This window comes from Xiphophorus maculatus, chromosome 23, assembly GCF_002775205.1.
Source record: "Xiphophorus maculatus strain JP 163 A chromosome 23, X_maculatus-5.0-male, whole genome shotgun sequence".
In the NCBI taxonomy this organism is placed as follows: domain Eukaryota; kingdom Metazoa; phylum Chordata; class Actinopteri; order Cyprinodontiformes; family Poeciliidae; genus Xiphophorus; species Xiphophorus maculatus.
Window position 1 is genome coordinate 19,352,212 of NC_036465.1, and position 20,430 is coordinate 19,372,641.

General features: G+C 40.0%; 1 protein-coding gene across 1 annotated transcript; it reads right to left on the minus strand.

Annotated features, from left to right (window-relative positions):
• Positions 1 to 679: 679 nt before the first annotated feature.
• On the minus strand, positions 680 to 20,187 carry LOC102220136 (BTB/POZ domain-containing protein KCTD16-like). Its single transcript, XM_005795333.2, has 2 exons — positions 18,669 to 20,187; positions 680 to 2,537 (listed from the first exon to the last, which is right to left on the minus strand). The coding sequence occupies exons 1-2, from the start codon at positions 19,462 to 19,464 to the stop codon at positions 2,083 to 2,085; spliced, it is 1,251 nt and encodes a 416-aa protein (XP_005795390.1). The 5' UTR covers positions 19,465 to 20,187; the 3' UTR covers positions 680 to 2,082.
• Between the last annotated feature and the right edge of the window lie 243 nt (positions 20,188 to 20,430).

Sequence of the window (20,430 nt, forward strand, 5' to 3'; positions counted from 1 at the left end):
TTTGTATTTACTTGGATTATCTTGTTATGATCGTAGACATATGTGTGATAGAAAAGTGACAGACAAATAGCAAAAAAAAATATTCTGTAAAGGAACATGTACTTTTCAAAGCATAGATTTTTTGTAGTTTTTCTCATTTCTTAACCTCTCCTATTTTATTCTTTTGAGACATGCACAGCATCTTACAACAGTACCGTTTTGCATTTGAGCGTTTCCAAATTTTGTGATGTTACAATCACAAAATGCAATATATTTTATTGGGAAATTATGTGAAACCAACACAAAGCAGCGAATAAATGTAAAGTGAAAAAAAGCGATGGATCATTTTAGAAATTTGAATCTCCCTTCATTTACTCTGATACCATCATTCATTATTTAATACGCATTTGGGTTCTTCTGAAATGTGAGAGATTACAGATAATGATCAAATCAAAATAACTCAGAGTGCTCACCTGCTCACAGACATTAGTACTAAGTTCAAAGGTTACAGTAGATGGCTACATTTCATATCCTGAAAAGTCAGGTTATGACAAAATTATTCATATCTCTGGCAAATCTGGTTGAACAACCCTTCCATTCAGTCAACATATTTATTTGAAAATGGAAGAAATTAATATCTTTTCTTGACAGAACTAATAAGAGTTCTGTCTTTAATCTAGTAGAAAATCTGTAGAGCAAGCTAAAAAATTAGATTTGGAGATAATCACCAAACAATAAATCCTCAAAACATCAGTGGAAACATTCAAAAAGCCAGACAGAAATTATAAGAAGAGCTTGAGAAAGTGCAAATAAAGATTTTTGCATCTGTTGTTGAGAAGGTTGTAAATCCTTCTACCGTGCCCCATCAGAAACAAACTCCTTGGTAAATTGAAAATAAATTTAGATCAGAATCTTTCAGGGGTATAAATAATTGTGGGAATAAACAAGGCATGAAATTGCATAATTAGCACCTACTGAATGGCTGTGACAAAACAAAAATGAAGGGATCATAAACCATCCTGCAACTTGCAAGATTTAGTGGTAGAAGTAGCCGCTTTTCTGATTTCCAGTAGCCAATAGCTGTGTTGTAGATCTAACTTTTTAAACAGAAACAACATCAAAATAACTTTTGATGCCATGCTTGGTGTATAGTTACAGCAGAATTAAGTTGCTAAAACCTGCAGCCATCGCACCTCCCCTGCAGACTCTTATACCTCAAGTTTCTGTACTGGATCAAAGCTTAATAAACCTCTTTTACAAAGACCAAGAAGGTTCACATTTTTACATAGAATTCTAACCCATTTATTTCGTCTTTTAGCACATTTACAGTCAGCGAACCCACAAATCCCATTGCCATTTGCTCTACATACATACAATCTTCTCACCAAGACAACATCAGACAAAAAGTAATACAAACAGATCAAGGCAGTGCTTCCCTCAGTACATTAGTCTCACCCACCAACACTCTTTTCACCCATCAGACAAAAACAGTGAATTGAGATTTTGTTTGATATTGCATAATTATGCTAAGGGTGAGATGACATGCAGTGTTGTTGCCGAAGCATACTTAACATGTTTGTGTGTGTGTGTGAGAGAGGGAGAGAGAGAGAGATAGAGTGAGGGAGAGAGAGAGCTCGGTGAAGTATAGTGATAATGTGTTGCTAGCTCACAGCACCATCTGGGTACATCCGCTTTAAAAACAGCCATTGTGGGCGACTGCGCATGCAGAATGTGGTAGGTTGGTGAACTGAAACGATGTTTCCCCTGAGGTCGCTTGTTGTCAGTGATGCTATGACCTGGAGTATACCTTTCTTTCTCGTCTCTACACGGAGAGAGCGGGACGTTTTGTATAAGTCTCAGTCTGATTTACACGTGTGCATGTCATTCACAACACTGTGCAAAGGTTACAGATAAATAACTCACACTGCTTTGTATTTTTGTGTGCTTTGCAATCCTTCCTGGCAGGATAGTCGTATTCTCTGGTGCAACATGTGCCTTAGAGTGTGCAGTGTATCGATAATGCATTGTAATACTCTTTAATGGCGGTGATATGACTCCGTAGCACCATCTTGCTGTCTTTACTCCCCCCTGTCTTGCTCATTTTTAGAGTCTGTACTTTCTTAAGAGCTCGGATTGCCACATGTACTTCCTCTCCGGGAAGTGATCGGGAATCCTAATGCGCCGGAAGTCCTGAATGCATTTCTGCAGCTCCTGCTCCGGAGTCATCTTCTCTTTGTGTGCTTTCCTCTTGGCGGCGTCTCGCTCCCGCACGCCGAAGGTCCTCACGCGCAGCATGTCCGTCTTGCGGCGCATCTCGGCCTGCTGCTGCAGCATGAGGGCTGGGACTTTGGGAACAGGTCGATCCAGGGTCTGGATTTTGGACTGACGGCTCACGGGCGCGTGGATCACGGTTCCCTGGGGGGTGCTGGCCTCCGACTGGGTCTCGGAGCAGGACGTGGAGAGGTCGTTGAAAGAGGTGCCACTCTCACCCTCGCGCTCACTTTTGTGGCTCTTGCAGCAGCAGTCACAGTGAGAGGACGACCACCGCGAGGGCCCACCTAGGACAAAGCACGCAAAACATTTGTTCATTTGATTGCTGGCAAATAAATATATTTAAAGCCATTTCACATTTTGAAGCTTTACAACCACAATTTCTAATGCATTTTATTGTTATTTTAGGTGATAAACCAACACAAAGTAAGGCAGTAGAAAAAATATAAAAGGCTGGACAGAGTATTAAACTGCAAGTCTGTCAAAATATAGTCATCTACCTAAACCTGGAGGAGCTGCAAAGAGCCACAGTTCAGGTGAAAGAATCTGCAAGGAGAGCCACTGACTCCACATATCTGGCTGCTATGAATATGTAACAAGACAGAAAAGCAAGAAAAATCCTGTTTGCAATCAGCTTCATGCCAGATAGTCAGCAGTCAGCTATTTGATTCAGGTGTGTTGGAGAAACGACACATTAACACGTTCAAGGACATCTCAAGGACTTGACTTGGGCCTTCCTGATTTAGATCAAGGCCTATTTGGTATAAATAAATGTTTTGCAAACTCTACGCGCTGCTGCTCTTCTTGGCCGGGATTCTCTTGCAAAAGAGATTTTTAATCTCAGTGGGATTTTCCTAGAGATATAAAGATTAATACTAAATTATGAGTTTGTCCCAAGGTTCAGACCTTGATCCAACTCAGAATCCCTTTGACTGCACTGAAAATCTGGCACAAAAGTCAACACATCCTTCAAGACATGCAGCTGTAATTGCAGCAAATAAATGCTCTACAGACTGCTTTTGTGTTGATTCCCTAGAATACAAATGCAGAGCAAACTTCTCCAATTTTGAAATTATGAAATTAGTATTTTCTTTCCCCTTCACAGTTATGCACTTTTCTTGTTGGTCTATGACACTGAATGGCAATACAGTTAATTTAAATTCGAGGTTTCAATGTACAAAAAGAAAATGCCAAAGGCATCATCTGATATTTATGGAACAACAATGTCAGATGATTGTATGTGCAGATATTTAAGGGGTTCAGCAGTTTGAACATCTGATTTCTTGTGTGATATTCGGTGATTAATTCCCCCCCAAAAGCTAGTGAGCTGTGCATATTGCTCCATGTGATAAGTCGACCCCTCCAGAGCTCAAACAGCTCAGCACGACTTGCTGAAAGATCTTTCCCATTTCCCACGGCAAACCTCGCCTCAGATCCAGCGCAATCTGCTCTGTCGTCACGGTTTCTAATTAGGCCTGTAGCCGCACCGCCAAGGCAGAGGCACGTTAGTTTAGTCACCTGAACCAAAAGTAAGGTGCTTTCTACCTTTAGGGAGGCACCAGGGTAAAAAAAAAAACAGGCTAACAACTTGCAGGCTAGAGAGAAAGCGAATGCATTCAGTAGCTGACCCTGAGGGTCTCCTGCTCTCTTTGAGTTTGGATAAATCGGTACAAGCAGAAGATTCCAGCTGCATTTTTTTCTCTCTTTTCTTGTACCTTCCTTTCGTCTCATCTCACTTCCTCCTACACAGCTAATTGCGGGACAGAAATACTGTACAGTACAGTGCTGCCTGCTGGCTTGAGAAGTGCTAGAGTAAAGTCACTGGCACTGTCTTTCTTTTCCCCAAAATAACCAAGATCGCTTAGATCCGCTTGCAGTTAGAGATGTGCTGTGGAAGTAGTAGATCTGCTAACTGTATGTAAACAGAAAACACAAACTCTGAAGACCTCTTAATAGCTTTTTTTTCCCTAATGGGATGACTCAAATTCGATAGCAGAGACATCTCAGGGGTGGAGGAATGATTCGTCCATTGCCTCCCTCCAGCACATGCACCAATTTAAAACGGCCAGAGTTCAAGGGGGATTTTAACCTCTTTGCGCAGACTATAATAACGACCTTATCTCTGCTGTGATGATTGCATTGAGCTGATATAGTCGGAGAGTTGCTAACAGCTTTTTAATGGCTAATCCATGAGTAAAGAGGCCAATCAGAGCACCAATTTCCCCCCGCAGAAAATGAATCTGGCTGAATCCAGCAGCAGACGAGCAGCGCAAATGGGAAATGGATGCAGGCGCTTCAGTAAAGGAGGATCAGGAGCAGGAGGAGGCGGAGGCAGAGCATTGTTTCTAAATGGATGGATGCTGTAGTCCAGAGGGGCAGCCCGATTAGGAAACGAGCCAACACCCAATAATAGCAACTGAAAAAATTTCCAGGCCATGCAAGAGAATGAGTAATTAGCAAGGCAGTGAGAGAAAAGTACCTGGAGGTTTTATTTTAGTGATGGAAAATCACATATTAAAACACAAAGTTTTGTGTTATGTAATTTCAACGGGGGAAAAAAAAAAAGAGTCCCAAGAGCAATCACTTTGGCTGTAATCTCAGATCTTAATGAGATTTTTACGGCTATTAGAGGCTGTTTTCTGCAAGTCATTGTTAGGAAAAAACCAAATGAGGCAATTTTTATAAGATCTGACATCTCTTTTGGTCCCTGCAATCATCAGCAATCAGAGGCGCTTAGCAGCTGCCAAACTCCCTGAATATTCAAACGAGTGATTCAAAGCAAGAAATGAGAAGAGCTGATACGTAGAGAGCAAACTGCAGTTCAGTCGACATGTCCCGTATTTTTAAGGAAGACCAAGTGATTGTGACTTAAAACATTTAAGTAAAGCTTTTATTCCTGGTCCAGAAGGCAGCATGAAGAACTAAAAGAGCTTCAAATCAGAACATCAGCAGAACCAAAATAATGAAAAAAGCAAATACGGATACAAATAGATCTGGTTTTGCTTTTGAAAACCATGCCAAGAAAAATCTGACGCAATTCATTTCCAGTGAAGGGCTAAATGAAACAATTAAATATTTCTTTCTGTCAGAACAGTCATAGTAAAACCCTTAAAATAATAAAGAAATCAGTGATATTTTGACGCTTATTCCACAGATGTGAAGCAAAAATTTAAAAATGTTTTACCGACTGGAAACATTTACCCACATTTTTTTTATTTAGACCAACTAAATAATGAAGCAACACAAGCTTAATAAAAATATTTTTTAGAATAACAAGGTATTTCTCTGATTTAAAGAGATACATCCAAAAAGTACAAAGTCTGAGAGCCTGCAGTTATTACAAAGCGAATACGCTTTGTAGCGGCCACTTGCAAATATTGGGTTTGACCTCCGTTTCTCTTCAGAATTGCAATAATTTTCTGTAGCATAGATATAACAATAGTATTAATATTCCTCAGATGCACATCCATGATGTTGATCCCCCTCTTACACCACATCCCAAAGGTGATCTATTGGATTAAGATCTGGTGACTGGAAGCCGCCAAGGTGAAGTCACTGTCATGTTCAAGAAACCAAAGTGACATCACTCAGGATTAGTGATGTGTTGTATTTTCTTGTTAGTAGGGTTGGATAGGCACACTGTGATTAGCAATAAACATAATCAGCAATGATATAGTAATGTGTTGCTTAATTTGTACAAATAGGCCCAAAGAGTGCAAAGAACAAATTCCCAACAACGTCAAACCACCACTGTGATCCTGAACCATTGATACACAACAAATTGGATTCATGCTTTCCTGTTGTTTACACCAAATTATGACCCAACAAACTGAAGGTTGCAGCTCAAATTGAGAAGAGGCAACCACTTTCCAATTTTTCATTGTTCAATACTGGTCAGCCTGTGCGAATTCTAGCCTCAGTTTCCCATTCATAGCTGAGAGAAATTGCCCACAGAGTGGTTTTCACTGCTGTAGTTTATATACTTCAAAATTCACAATGTTGTGCATTTATAGATAATATGTTGTTGACATGCTGCTACTTTTATATCATTTTGGAAGCAGTCCTCCCATTGACACACTGTATCCCCAAGGTTCAACAACACAACTGCTGCACTGTGGATATTTTCTGTTTTTATGCACCACCCCTCTTTTAATAAGAGAAATATTTATACCTGAAAATCCCAATAGATCAACAGATTCCTCTGAAATGTTGAGAACAGCCTGTCTGCTACCAATAAATATATTGATTTTGTTATTATTTATTGTTGGTCTTTGGTTTGAAGATGTAAAGGCAACTGTATGACCTGGAAGGTTACAAATGAGCTGCACATCAGAACTAAAAATGTTGTCAGAGTTTAGTGTGATAATGCAAGGACTGAACTTTTCACATGATAACATAAGAAAGTCATTTACCCAACTCATTTTGTAAAAATAGGAAATAATATCAGGCCTACGACACTTCCTTAGTGAACACTTTTAGATATTGCAAGGCAGTGTTCTCCTTTTTAAGATAACACACCAGGTTGTGTCAGACAATTTCTAAATCGGTTCAGAACCAATTTCCTGAGTGAAAAAAATATTGTCAGTGATTTGTATTTCTAATTTACAGAATCAAAAGCTTTAGCCAAAGAATGCTGTACAGTGCTGTTTATTTTTTAATGACTTCATGATAACATTTGTAGCCACCATTGCTGATGTAAATCTAAAGCCCAAGCAAGAAGGAGAAGAATATAGGAAGGCTTATTATATCCAACTTGAATAAATAAATCCCAAAACATCCAGAATTTGAATCCGTGGCTGAATAAAAGCTGAAGAGTTGCAGTCTTCTCTTTAAACAAATGGGTGTGTTCACTTTACTATCTTTTCAGGGAAGCTATTGATTGAAATGTGTTTTTCTCAGCTCCGTGCAGCCTGTCTGAGAGATCTGATTTCCTCCACATTAACAGACTGAGGCTGTGTGTCTGAACTCCTTATATATAACACAGATGGAGTTGAGTTCAGCACAGAGCATGTCTCACGGGGTGTCCCCCAAAACTATCCCCCACCCTCTCCACCCAACAATGACAGCGGCGATGTTTGTCCTCATCGTGCCCGAGAGAGATCAGTTTTGTAGAGATGTGAGTGCTTGTAGATCTTAGAGGCTCTAATTGGCAGAAAAGTAGGACATGATGTGGACTGAAGGCAGAGCTCTCTGACAAATTCAGATGTAAAATGTCACTGAGTTTATTTCCCAGCATCCATTTTTCTGTATAATTTGAGCTTCTTAACTGACTCATTCGAGGCACCTCTGCACATTATTTTGATAATCTTAGAGGGACTTTTAACACTTGAAGCTGAAACCAGATATTTACATACATAAGCTGTACAAAACATTCATAATCTGTTAATTCTCACTGTCTGACATTAAATCAGTATACAGTCTTCAGTTAGGAATACTAACATTTTGTCTCTAGAATTACTAGAGATAATATTTGAGAATATATTTATTATTTTTTCCAAATTGAGAAGTTGACATTAAATTACTGTGCCTTTCATCTATTTGGAAAAGACTAGACAGTGGCACAAAAGCTTTGTACGATTTTGATTCTGAACATTTGAGATAATTGGAGGCACACCTGCGGATACATTTCAAGGCGACGCCTCTAGCAAACTGCTTTCTCATCTTACATGGAAAATTTTAAAGAAATCAGTCGAGGCATCAAGAAGGGATTTGTGAGTCTGTAAAAGTATTTGGACACAATTTCAATCTGCTGATGGAAATTTATAATTTTGCGTGCCAAAGACAAACAAAAACAGAAGATGTTGTTTGAAACTGGTAGATGAGCGTCATTATTACTGGTTAAATGAGTCCTGTTTCCTCATGGACTGAATGTCACGAAGAGGCCATTACTCCAACATCAACATAAAAAGTGAAGACACAGTTTACAAAGGCTCTCTTTTTATGGAGACATGCACTGTGGTCTGACAAAACTAAAATTGAAGTGTAAGACAATAAAGAATACTATTATACTTGGTATAAATAGGGAGAAGCTTGTAAAGCTGTAAATAAAAAGAACAGCAAGGATATGTAATGTATTATTTTTTTGTTTTTTTGCTACAGCATAGGCTTGTACACAGAATAGACAATGAAAAATGCTTATGCAGAAATATTGAAGCAGTTCCTCAAGGCATCAGCCAGAAAACTGAAACCTAGACAATGACCCAAAGCATACTGTAAGATGAGTTAAAAAGTGACTTGAGGGCATCAAAGTTATTGTTTTGGTTTGGCCATCACTTGTTCTCAGTCTAATAGAAATGTGGATGGCAGCACTGCAAAGCTGTGTAAGAAAGATGACCTAAAAAACGTACTCTGTCAGGCGGAATGGGCCGAAGTTTCAGTAAACTATTGTTCTGGAAGGATAATCAAAGTTTAAAGGCAATGTTACCAAATACCAAGAAAATGTATGTAAAACTTCAAAGGAAGTTTAAATATATTCATATTCTGACATTTACTAAATATGATAAACTGAATCGACCTAAAACATTAAACATGCAGTCTGACTTATTGTCTGACAGGGAGAAAGAAGAGTTATGCTTATTTTAGAAAGTGAACGTCATTATCTAGTTTCAGCTGTAAGGTTTTATTTTGTTATAGACTCAAGTGACCCAAAGCTGCCTCCTTCCTAAATATGATTTCAGACGAAGTGTGAACTGTAACCCGAGTCAAAATTCATGAGAATAACTTTTAAACTAAAAAAGAGAGCATTTTACAGCTATGTTGTCTGAGTGTAACAAAAAACAACATCTAAGCGACATGTCTTTTCATTACTGTCTGTTTGCCTGTAACTCAGCCTAACCCAGTGAGACTGAGCAGTTTGAATTATCTTGAAGTACTTCAGGTGCTGCCTGGCTCAGGTGCAATATCATTTTCTGGCCAAGACTTTGTGAAATAAACAAAACACAGGGAAAGCTCCTGACCTTATTTGGGAAGGGGGAGTAATCTACATGTGCAATACATCAAGGCTAAATGCAAGTTGATTGAAAATACATGCAGCCTGTCAGCGAGTACATTCTGATGCTGCTGACCAAATATTCCTTAATCTTCCGCCGCCTCGAGGGAAGAATAGCTTACATGCTTGTTAACTCACAAATGAGACCAGTGTGCCCTTGCAGCACAAAAAGGGCTTGTCTTGCAAACGCAGCGACTGTCCCTACAGCGAGAGGGAAATCCATTTCACAGAGACTCGCTTCATCACCCGATGTCCAGCCTGACTGATGACTACAGCTGTTTTCTTGCCATGCAAAATAATGCGTTTTTGAATTTGCCAATAATGATTGCTTCCATGAACAGCTTCAATGTGAAGGAGCTGGGGGAAAATTAAGTTAAGTGCTGTGGTGCCCCCGCGAAAATCACGCGATCTAACTCAAGGTTACCAGTGTTGTACGCTCCAGGGTACGTCTTGCGTTGGCTGTTACCCGTGAGGAGAGTGACAGCTCCACCGGCTGAGTATTAATGACACGAGAACGTTGTCAAGAGGGTGCCGATCTGATGAGTGTCACCCTGACCGAGAGACGAACAAGCAACGCAGGCAGATTGAAGCGTCCATATCAGCCCCTCTCTCTCTCTCCTGACCCTGAGCCACACCTCTCCCCTGTACAAGGCCGGATTAAGATGGAAAGAAAGGTGTTCTTATCATCCTCTAAATTATGCCTCAAGAGGATCATCTGGAGGGAAGGAGTAATCGTTCTTAGAGCTGTCGTTATAGGGAAACTTCTATGTTACACTACCCCACAATAGTATTTACCTCAGGAAGCACAAAACTTTGGGGAACAGACAAACACAAAGTGTTTGGACAACAAATCAATAATATCATGCAATAGACACATGTATAGATAATTCGTCTGAAAGAATATTCAATAATGTCACTGAACTCAGATGCAGCATTCTGGTTGATGTAGCGAGAGGAAATGCTTTAGCCGCCAAGAAAGGTGGGTGGCGTCACCTAACTCACTCTCTCTCCAGTCACCTAGCAACGTCTTGTTGAATAATTTTCACAGCAGTAGTTTAAGGTTTTGCCACCATTAATAAAACTTTTATTTTAAGGCCTCAGATACTTTTGTTAGAGCACATTAGAGAACAAACAGCATCATGAAGACCAGGGCACACAGTACAAAGATCAGAGATACTGCAGTAAAGAAATTTAAATGTTCAGTCTGTCATGTGAAATGGGTAAGGATACTGTTCAAAAGCAATACTACCAAGTTATGCCAATCCACCTAAGCTGACAGGCATGTTGTAGGACTAAATCTAGTTGAGAATTTGTGGCAAGACGTGTTCTCCGTACATTCCGGAGACATTTTAATAAGAATAATAACAATGCATTTTATTTAAAAAGAGGATGATGTTTAACAGAATCAACAGAAAAAAAATAATGTTGGTAACAATTTCAGTCTTTTGACATTAAAATCTGGTAGAGGTCATTCCTTCTGCTTGCTATTGAGAAGAATAAGTAAAACAATTATCTAGGTAGTCACTTAGACTACTCAGTCATTCAGAGGGAGCTCTAAACAAAGAGTGAGGTGATCTGGATTTATGACAAGACATATTCTCCATATTCTGACTGAGCTGGAGCTATTTTACAGAAAAACTACGGTACTGTAGGTACTGATTTCAATTTATTGACCTGCTAGGGGAATACCCTAAAGACTTTCCACTGTAGTTGATTTATTCATTTCTGCTTGTGGATGTAATGTGACAAAATGAGACAAAGATCTGGGTATATGAATACTTTTGCAAAGCACTATATAGATGTTCTGTTAATTACCCATTTAATGCAGTTCCCCCCCAAAAAAGCCCCCCCCAATCTACAAAAATCTCCTTCTGCAAACCAACACTTTGAATGCCGCTGTCTTCAGAAAACACTCAGCATGTAAGACGATTCTCATCCAAGCAGCCATTAAGTGCATCTGGAGTGATTACTATGGTATTGTCCAGGAAGAATACCTGCCTCTGATTTCTTCAGGTTACAAAAGTAGCAGAAGAAGGGACAATAATACTAAGTGGGAGGCATGCTGGAGACTTTAATTGGTGGAAGGTTGAAATTAAGTGAGAATTTAACCTCTTATTCCCTTTCATATTTGAAATGTTGCTTTTTAAAAGTCTTACTTTGTTAATCTGTCAAAACTGCACTTTTAATTAAGAGTCAACTGTCTTGCAGGACGCAAAGAAGACAAGAGGCAATTAAAAATAGTTTAAAAGGATAGCTTTTTCTAAGGTGGGGGAATATTTAATCTTTAGTTCCTGTAACTGCACTTATGAATTAATCATTAAGTATTTCAAGGAAAAAAAACAGCTGATTACATTTCAATTAATGTGCTAATTGTTTAGGGTTATGCAAATGTGAATATGCAACAGTATAACCATGTGTCTATTTCATTGGATAGCTTCAAGAACTAGATTTTTAATATCAGTTTCTTTCTAATAAATTGATTTCTTTCCAGAGTTGGGCCAGATTGCCTGCTTTAGATTGATGAGGTGCAAAGACATCGACACACATTTCTCCTCCTACTGCCAACCATTCCTCTGCAAAGGTGCTATTACAGACATAAATGAGTTATTCACAGGAACATCATTCGTCTCTTGTAGGTATTGCCAATCCGCACTCCAACCAGGCTCTGTGAGAGCTCAGCAATGGGCCAATCTCTTCCTCTTTTGGACCCAAGCAGTAGATTACTCTCCCTGTCCCTCCCTGTTGTCTTGTTATCACTGTTCAGAAGCAATTATGGCCACACATCACCGGATTGTGGACCAAACTGAAGGCTCTGGATTTATTTTAACAAGCACATCCAGGAACCATTCTCTATCCAATAGTACATTTCTCCCACTCTGACTGCGACTGACTCTGTCAGAGTCTGAGATGATTTTGCCTCTGGAGTTACAGGTTTTCGGGGTCTAACAATGATTTCTGTACTTTGACAAGGAGTCTGTAAGTTCAGACGAGGTTATGGACTTATTTCATGCAAGATGACAGCTAGTTGTAAACCAATGAACCAAATTAAACTTCTCCTTTTGTTTGAGACGGTTTTCAGTTTCAAATAGTTGAGAAGAAATAGGTTCAACACTCTGCTGTGTCTCAGTGAGTGCAGGAGAAGGGGAGGGAAACTTTGGAGCTGAATATTGCCTTCATGTCGCATCTTTCCTCAGAGATGGCTTTCAACCACAACTAAATACCAGCTGGAATCTTTAATGCGTTAATAACAACAATAAAGATGGACTTTTTAACTCTAAAAACATGTAAAGCATTGTTTTGGAATACATTTTTTTGTAAGTACTGCAAATATTCATTCCTGACTGATTCAGCTAAATGCAGATGATTAAGCCACGTTAATGACAAGGTCTCGACAAAAATTTAGTTTTATCTCAGTTTGGAATTTCTTTGGACAGTTAATGTTGTGTTGAAACCACAAAATGTTTTTTTGAGCCGGGCTGCAGAGCCTGGCCTGAAGAGTTTGCATGTTCCTCCTTTGCATGTATGGATTGTCTTAGGTACCCTAGCTTCATGTCACAGTCCAAACACGTGACTTTTAAGTTACTGTAAATCACCATGAGATATGAGTGTGAGCTTGGATGGTTGTTTTTCCTGTGTGTCTCTGTGTTGCCCTGGCGACCTGTTCAAGGTATACCCTGCCTCTTCCCCATTGACAGCAGGAAATAGATAATTGTCCCCCATGGCACTGTATGGACCAGCATATATGGAAAAATTGATGTTTTTTGAGCAGATCCTTATTTCAATCTTCTCTCATATGAGCCTGAATATGGTGTTATTCAAATAGCACCATATAGTGCCGTAGTGCACTATCTGGATTTTTTCGTTTTAGTTTTGCTGCCATTGTGAAATGTGCTCTTCAATCTGTTCAATACTTTCTTTCATGTAACACAAACAGCTCAAGTCAATCATGAGCTGTTTCACTTCCATAAAGCATGTTTATTGGTAACTATGACGATGTACCATCTACTGGGTGTATTTGTTATTGATTTATCAGAAAAATGTAAAACACAAGCAGCTACCCTTATGAATTGCTCAATGTGCAGATATGTTTTACTTCTGTTTTTAGTAATAACATATAACATGGGCAAATACACATTTATGGCACTGAATGTTTAATTTATCTAACTGAAAAAAAACCCTACTTGTTGGTAAAGTATACTGAGGAGATTATAGAAAATCACTTTAAACTTTTGCTTATCTAAAAAGTTATAAAGATCCAGCTGTTAAGTACAGGTTGAAGCATGGCCAGTTTCATATGAACCACAGACCTTCAGTTTTGAACCAACCAACAAGCAGAAAAAACAAAATGATCTTTTTATGTTTACTTAGCCTCCTGTGCTGTTTTATTTTCTGGAGTGTGCTAAGAGCTCAGTTACCAGGCCTTTGTTCTCTCTTCATTCACTAATCATCTCGCCTCTGTCCCTCTCTTCTCTTCTGCTCTATCAGTGCACATATCCCCTGGTTTCATTTGTCCCATGCTATGTCTGTCTTGTATTATCACGCCTCACACTCCTGGAACATACAAGGTTCAGGACAGACAGCATTGATTCCACTTACATAGTTTGATATTGTAATTACTGATGTTGTTTTAAAGTGTCTTCATTTTGATTGTACTGTATTAAATTGTAGATCTATAATGCCTCAACACCACTGAAAATGAGAGTTCTCTCTATTTGGGCTCGCTGAGTAATAAGTAATAAATAACTAAGAGAAAAAACATAAATAGACATCTTTGTGTTTGTGCATCTCTGAGTCCAGTTGAGTTATTTTTCTTCTTCTTTGGTTCTGAATCTGCCCTTAGTATCCGTTGGATAGCCCTGCCTTGGTGCCCCTTGCCCACAACAAATCTCCAACCTAGATAACTACCATATGTTCTATTCATGATAGGCTGAGCTTCCGTGATACTATAATTATATATTCTTCTATTTTCTATGCCGTCTATTCAGTTCATTCTAATTTGGTCTGAGTACTTGCTTAAATTATTATAATTCATCTTGCCCATCAGTTGAAAAGGCTCCTAAATTATGATGCTCCTGTGACCCCTTGATGAGAGTGCCCTTTTGTTCAAATTCTCCCTTTTTTTCTCTTTGTCTGAAACAAAAAAATACTTTCAACAGGGTTAGAGAAATGAACCAAAACCTTGAAAGTGAAGACCTGAAGACAGAGAACACACCAGGAAGAAAAGGACATTTGCAGTACAGCTTTATGCAAAATGTCCACGGTAATGTGGAGAATCTGTGGAGCTGTGGTAAACTACTGACGCATTTAGCAAGAAGAGCAACATGAATGATGCAAAGGAACCGGCAGGCTGGAAGAAAACTCTCTCACTTAGCTCATTTTAGAGTATCATTTTCCATCCATATGAGTTGGTGTTTGGATGTTTGCATAGGTAAGGGGGAGTTCAGTAAGGAGTTCAATGTTCTGCCAAAAGAAAACAACAAAACAATGATGTGGCTTGTGATCTGGTTCGTCCCCCTCCTCCTAATATTTCTGTTTGTCTGCTTGCATTGTTTCATCAGGACTACCTGCTCTAGGCCTTCCAGTGTCCCACATTCACCATGAGTTTACGGTATTAGTTCTGATGGTGGATTCAGGCCGCGGTGATGCTATGAAGCAAGGTCCTCTCACGCCTGCCTGCTTTTGACGTGTCTATCCATCATGCTGACAAGGTCTCCGTTTTCGTAAACATGCATGTTTCCTCTAACTGTAATGAAAAACAATTCTCTCCTCTCTTGAGTCTGTCTTATCACCTAAAATATTCTCCTCCCACCACTTCCTCACACTCGACGAACCTTCCTGTCTCATCCTTACTTTTATCTATTTTTGTCCCCTCTCCCTCTTGCTTCTTTCTGCCTCAGTTCCCTCTCCACATGGCCAAGTCTCATGCAACTTTTACTCCCTCATCCAGCCATCCACTTCCTCTACAGCCTTTTCCCTTCTTCTCCTTGGTTCCTCACAACTTCTTTGGCTCTCGTCTCCTCTTCGTCCCGCTTTGCTTGTCATACTGGGCTTTAGCGCTCTCTCATCCTCCCCCTGACTTCATCCCAGAGCAATGTTTGACAATAGAGAAAGAGGAGAACACCTACACTCTGTGCTCTGCTTGAGAATAATGAATGACTCAGGAAATCCCATACAGAGTGGGTTATTTCAAAAAGTCAAAGCAAAGCACTTGGTGAAAAAAACTGCACAGTTTGAAAGACAGTCCTACCCTCCGACTGTAGCCTCTACAAATTGTTCATATCAAAAAGTTATGCATTTTGTCACAAGCTTAAATGTTTTTATTAGGATTTTATGATAGACGAACACTGTAAAGCATAAAGAAGCCCACACAAGAAGAAAGTCGACTCAATCTCAAGTCTTCTTCATCCTCTTATAGGTTATCTTCCAGGAGAGCCCTGCATTTAGCTCCATCCATCCTCCCATCATCAATCTTCCGAATAAAAACAACCTCATAGCATAATATTGCCACCACCATGTTTCACCATAGGGATAGTGTTTTCAGTGAGATGTGCGGTGTGCGGTGCACAGCTTTCTCACATTTGTTGGACTGGATTCTCTAGGAGTATCACAGCAAAGAACATATAACTATAAGTTTAATCCACACTTACTAGATTTGATTAGTAAAAAATGTCTTCCTACACCACAGTAATACACTACTTTGTGAAATATATTTAATTGCAAATCCTCTCTGCAATTTTAATGTGTGCTACTTTACAATAGCGTAGGACATTTTTAATGCAATATTTGGCAGTAGCCTATATCATTTTTAACTAACATGCATGCAAAGATGTATGGACTGACTTCTTCTACATACTTAATGTATAATTTTAATGGCCACAATTAGGGGCAAGGGTAATGTGATAAAGGAAAAGAAAGAAAAGTGTCAGAATAAAGTGAGTTAATCATAATTGCAAGATTCAATAATGGTTTCACAAATACATGTTTGTTTGTTTGTTTTTATGTCGGCAGCAGAAAATCCCAGAACACACATGAAAGTTTGTGGTGCCAATGTGACAAAATGTGAGCATACACTTTTTCAAGGCTTTTCTAAAGGGAGCCATTCAGAACAATTCAGATTGATGAACAAATTGCTTTTTAATTGCCCATATGTCTCTCTTCTCTTCAAAGGAACGGGCCAGATTTGCCTCTAATTAAGATATTAGCTGATCCACAGTCTTTGTTTCCAAGTAAAACTGACTCAGAACCATGCATGTTATATCTCTTTCTCCTCTTTTTTGCTGCCCACTGGCACTATATTATTCATAACCCAGAGGCTGTCAGGACCCGAGCAGTAAGCTGTATTTACGCATGACACATGTGTACTTAAAGTGTGGTGGCATTGTGACTCAACTTCCTTGGGGGGCCGTGAACAAGTCTGCCTCTAATCTCGGACTTTGGACAGAAGTTTGCAGAAAGCAGCTGAAAGGGATTTAAACATTTACAGGGAATGGGTTTAGGGAGGAGGAGTTTGCTTTTTTCCTTTCTTCTTTTTCCACCCCATAGTTGTGTTTTTGTATGGCTGATTTTTCAATTTATTGCGAATTGACTCACAGGTTGTCATCAACCTGTCAGGGAATGGAAGGACAAATTAATTTATCAATTATGTCAGTAAAATTTTTACACATTGATTTTGTTTGCTAAACATAGGACAGGAAACAGGATTAATAGAAATAGTGTAACATGTTTCTATTTGATAACTTATTCTAGGCTCACATTATTAGGTCAAAAATTTGGAAAAAATATAGATTTTTAAAATTATGGACACTAAGTTTGTGTGAGTTAAAAGTATGTTCCAACATATCTAATGTAAGTACTTTAAATTATGAAACTACAGACTACAAGAATATATATTTTCTAAAATTCCTTATTTTTTTCTTATCAGTGCAAAATTTCCACCTAATTAAATTACAGAAATTCTGCTATGGCTTAGCTTTTGATGAGCCATCACAAAACCTCAGGCACATCTCAGAAAATTAGAATATCATTTAAAAGTTAATTTATTTCAGTAATACTAAAAACAAAATTCATATACTTTATTGCACTCAGAGCAATATGTCACATATATTTCTATCTGATTTTACATAAATACCTAAAGGGTAACAGAAATCCACATTTCAGTTCCTTAGAAAAGTAGAAGATTAATAGAAATGGATTTTTAAAACAAAAATGATACGTTGCAGCCTACGCCATCTTTGGTAAGACTGCTGACTTGACAGTTGTGCAGCAGACACTCATTGACACCCTCCACAAGAAGGTCAGACCACAAAAAGTCATTGCAAAAGGAGCTGGTTGTTCAGAAAGTGTTGTATCCCAGGCTTTTAATGGAACGCTTAGTGGAAGGAAAACATGTGGTGGGAAAGAAAATGGACAAGCAAAGCCCTCAGAAGCAGAATAAACCAATATAAATTCAAGAGTCTGGGTTGATTCACTATTTGTGAATTGCGGTTGTATTAAGAGCTTCAATATCCACCTGAAATTAGCATGATGTGAACTGAAACAATTTGATTCCTTTTATTAATTCACTCCTGAATCAGAGACATTGCCAAAAGCATCTTAACTGGGATAAAGATTTCAGTTGACTTATGAAACTGACTCCTTGTCTTGAACAAGAACAAAAAGGTCCAAAACCCAGGTTCCTTGTGCTGGTCCACTCACTTTTTTTTCCCACAAATCTAAAATGAACGCAGTTATCTATCAGGAAGTGATAAACCAGGAAACAGTACTTCAAGCAGTGTGGGCAGGTGAGACAATTTGATGAAAAATGAAATCAGCATCTCCATAAAGCTAGTCAGAAGAGGGAAGCATGCTCTAAATTTTTCTGGTCGATGGCTGACTAATGCCTACAGAGTATCTTTTGGAGTATTGCCAAGAAGTAGATGAGACACTAGAAACAAGATGAAGGCCCCTCCTTAACACCCCAGCAGAACCACAGGCTGATCACCTTCTTACCATGATGCAAAATGAACCCCAACCGAGTATCTAGTGCATTGTACAAGTGCATACTTGTCAGTAGTCTTATGTAATATAAAAATGTTCAAGTGAAACTTAATTTATCAGCTAAATGGGAATAAATAAGTGCTTTACCCACATTATGCAATGTTAATAATATGTGAGTTTCATTTTTTTATTTTTAATGGATTACTGAAATAAATGCCCTGCAATGAACTGAGTGTGCCCCGCCTCGCGCTGCTGGAGTTAGGCACCAGCCCCCTCCAACCTTGCAAGGAGATATGGACAGCGGCTGGATGGATGGACTGAAATAAATTAACCTTTTTGACAGTATTCTAATTAATTATAATGCACTTGTATAGCTCCATCTGGCCACCTCTTACAGAACCTTCTGGTCACCTCACATCACTTAAACAGAATGGAGAATCAGATATTCACTCACGGTAAAAGATGTACTGTGTATAGTTGGACCAGACCCTGTCGTCCGCGTAATGACCCGTTGAGGACGCAGTCAGCGAGGTGTTACAGGCCACAATGTGAAAGCCAGTCTCTGACAGCATGTCAAAAGCCCTCTCCAGGTGCTTGAACTTGAGGTAAAACCTGCAGGTGTATCGGTCCCGGGGTCTGTCCAGATCCCCGTTCTCATTCAGGGCATCTCCAAACACCTCCTTGGCCAGTCCAATCCGGCTGCTGATGAAGATTCTGGGTAACTTTTTGGCCTTGGGATCAGTGTGGTACTCTCTGCCTCTGAAGGCGACAGTAATGTAACCATACCTCCTGTCCAGGGAGTAAGACGGGTACAGCCTGTGATCGCTGCTTTGCGACTCCTCATCCCAGTCACTGTCATCCTGAAACAGCTTAGGCTCCTCACCTGACAGAAGTTTGGTCAGTTCTGGCAGCTGGAAGTACTCGGCCTCTCTTTTCAGCCTCCCTCTCTCTGGAAAGTGGTCAGGGAGGACAACCTGCTTGTCTCTGAGGTAATCCAACACATATCGGAACAAAAATCCATCTCTGTCAATAAAATACCGCCCTCTGAAATCCCGTGATAAGTCATTTGAAGACCCCTTCTTGTTAGAAAACAGCTTCCCAAGTAAGGAATTCGGGAAGCTCGTCAGGGTGGCGTGACGGGTATAATAAACCTGCCCACCCACGTTCAGCTCAACCACATCTGACGGCGGGTTTTGCACCGAGCCCTGGTCTTTGGCGGGCTGCGTTTTGCAGTTTTCGCTCAGTGCCATTTCGCTTGCACGAAACGTCCCAGAAGTTCAGGGTGTGGGGTGCAGCTGCATGGAGCTGAGGCGCTCAAACCCAAAGCGGAGTCCCGATTCCAGACACAGTCCGGGCATCCAGCGCTTTTATGACAGAACAATCCCAAATGTACGTCTGCGGTGCATCCTTCAAGTGCGTGCGTAAAAGTCAGGCATCGATTATCATAACCAGCATCATGTTACGGGGCAGCCACTGCGATTTGGTCGCGGAAGTGACTTCAAATGAATAAAAGCGAACTTTCAACAAAGAAAAATACAATTTTAAAAAACTTTCAGTAAACCTGGATCTTAGTGCAGCCTTCTTAAATGCAGGATTAAATGGAAGAGAAATTGTGAGAGCATCCTATCGCTCTCCTCCTAACTGCCGGGATGCTGAAACGCGCTCATTGGGAGGAGGATGGCGAGGAGGAGGAGGCAAGAAGCGGGACTCCTTTGCGCACCAGTCTCTCCAAACTGCTGAGTGCGGAAGCAGCCAAACCGGCTGAAGATTTAAGATAATGTTGTTCCAAGCTGTGACATGGAGGAGGGGAAACAAATCCACCAGTGAAGCACAGTCTTACATCATCTTAAAGGAAAATGTCACTTGCAGTCCATCAACACGAAACGGGCTGATAGATGGGGGTGAGCATCTGTGCCGTTCTGCTGTGGCCACCGGCGGCGCGGTGCGCAGCTGGCGATGAGGATTCAGGGTTGTAATAACGCGGCTCCAACATCCCAGCGGCGCGGATTTTAATCCAAGCGTTTGGTTCTTCGCGGCGCATTCATATTTAACACCTTTAGCTGACGCGCTTATCCCGAGAGAGGTTAGGTGTCACCGTCTGCGACTCCAAAACTCATCCGCTGTGACAAGTACAAGCTGCAGATCCACAGGACAGCTTTACCCTCTTCTGCGAGCAATGCAGCAGTTATAAATAGGCTAAAACGAAAAATAAATCT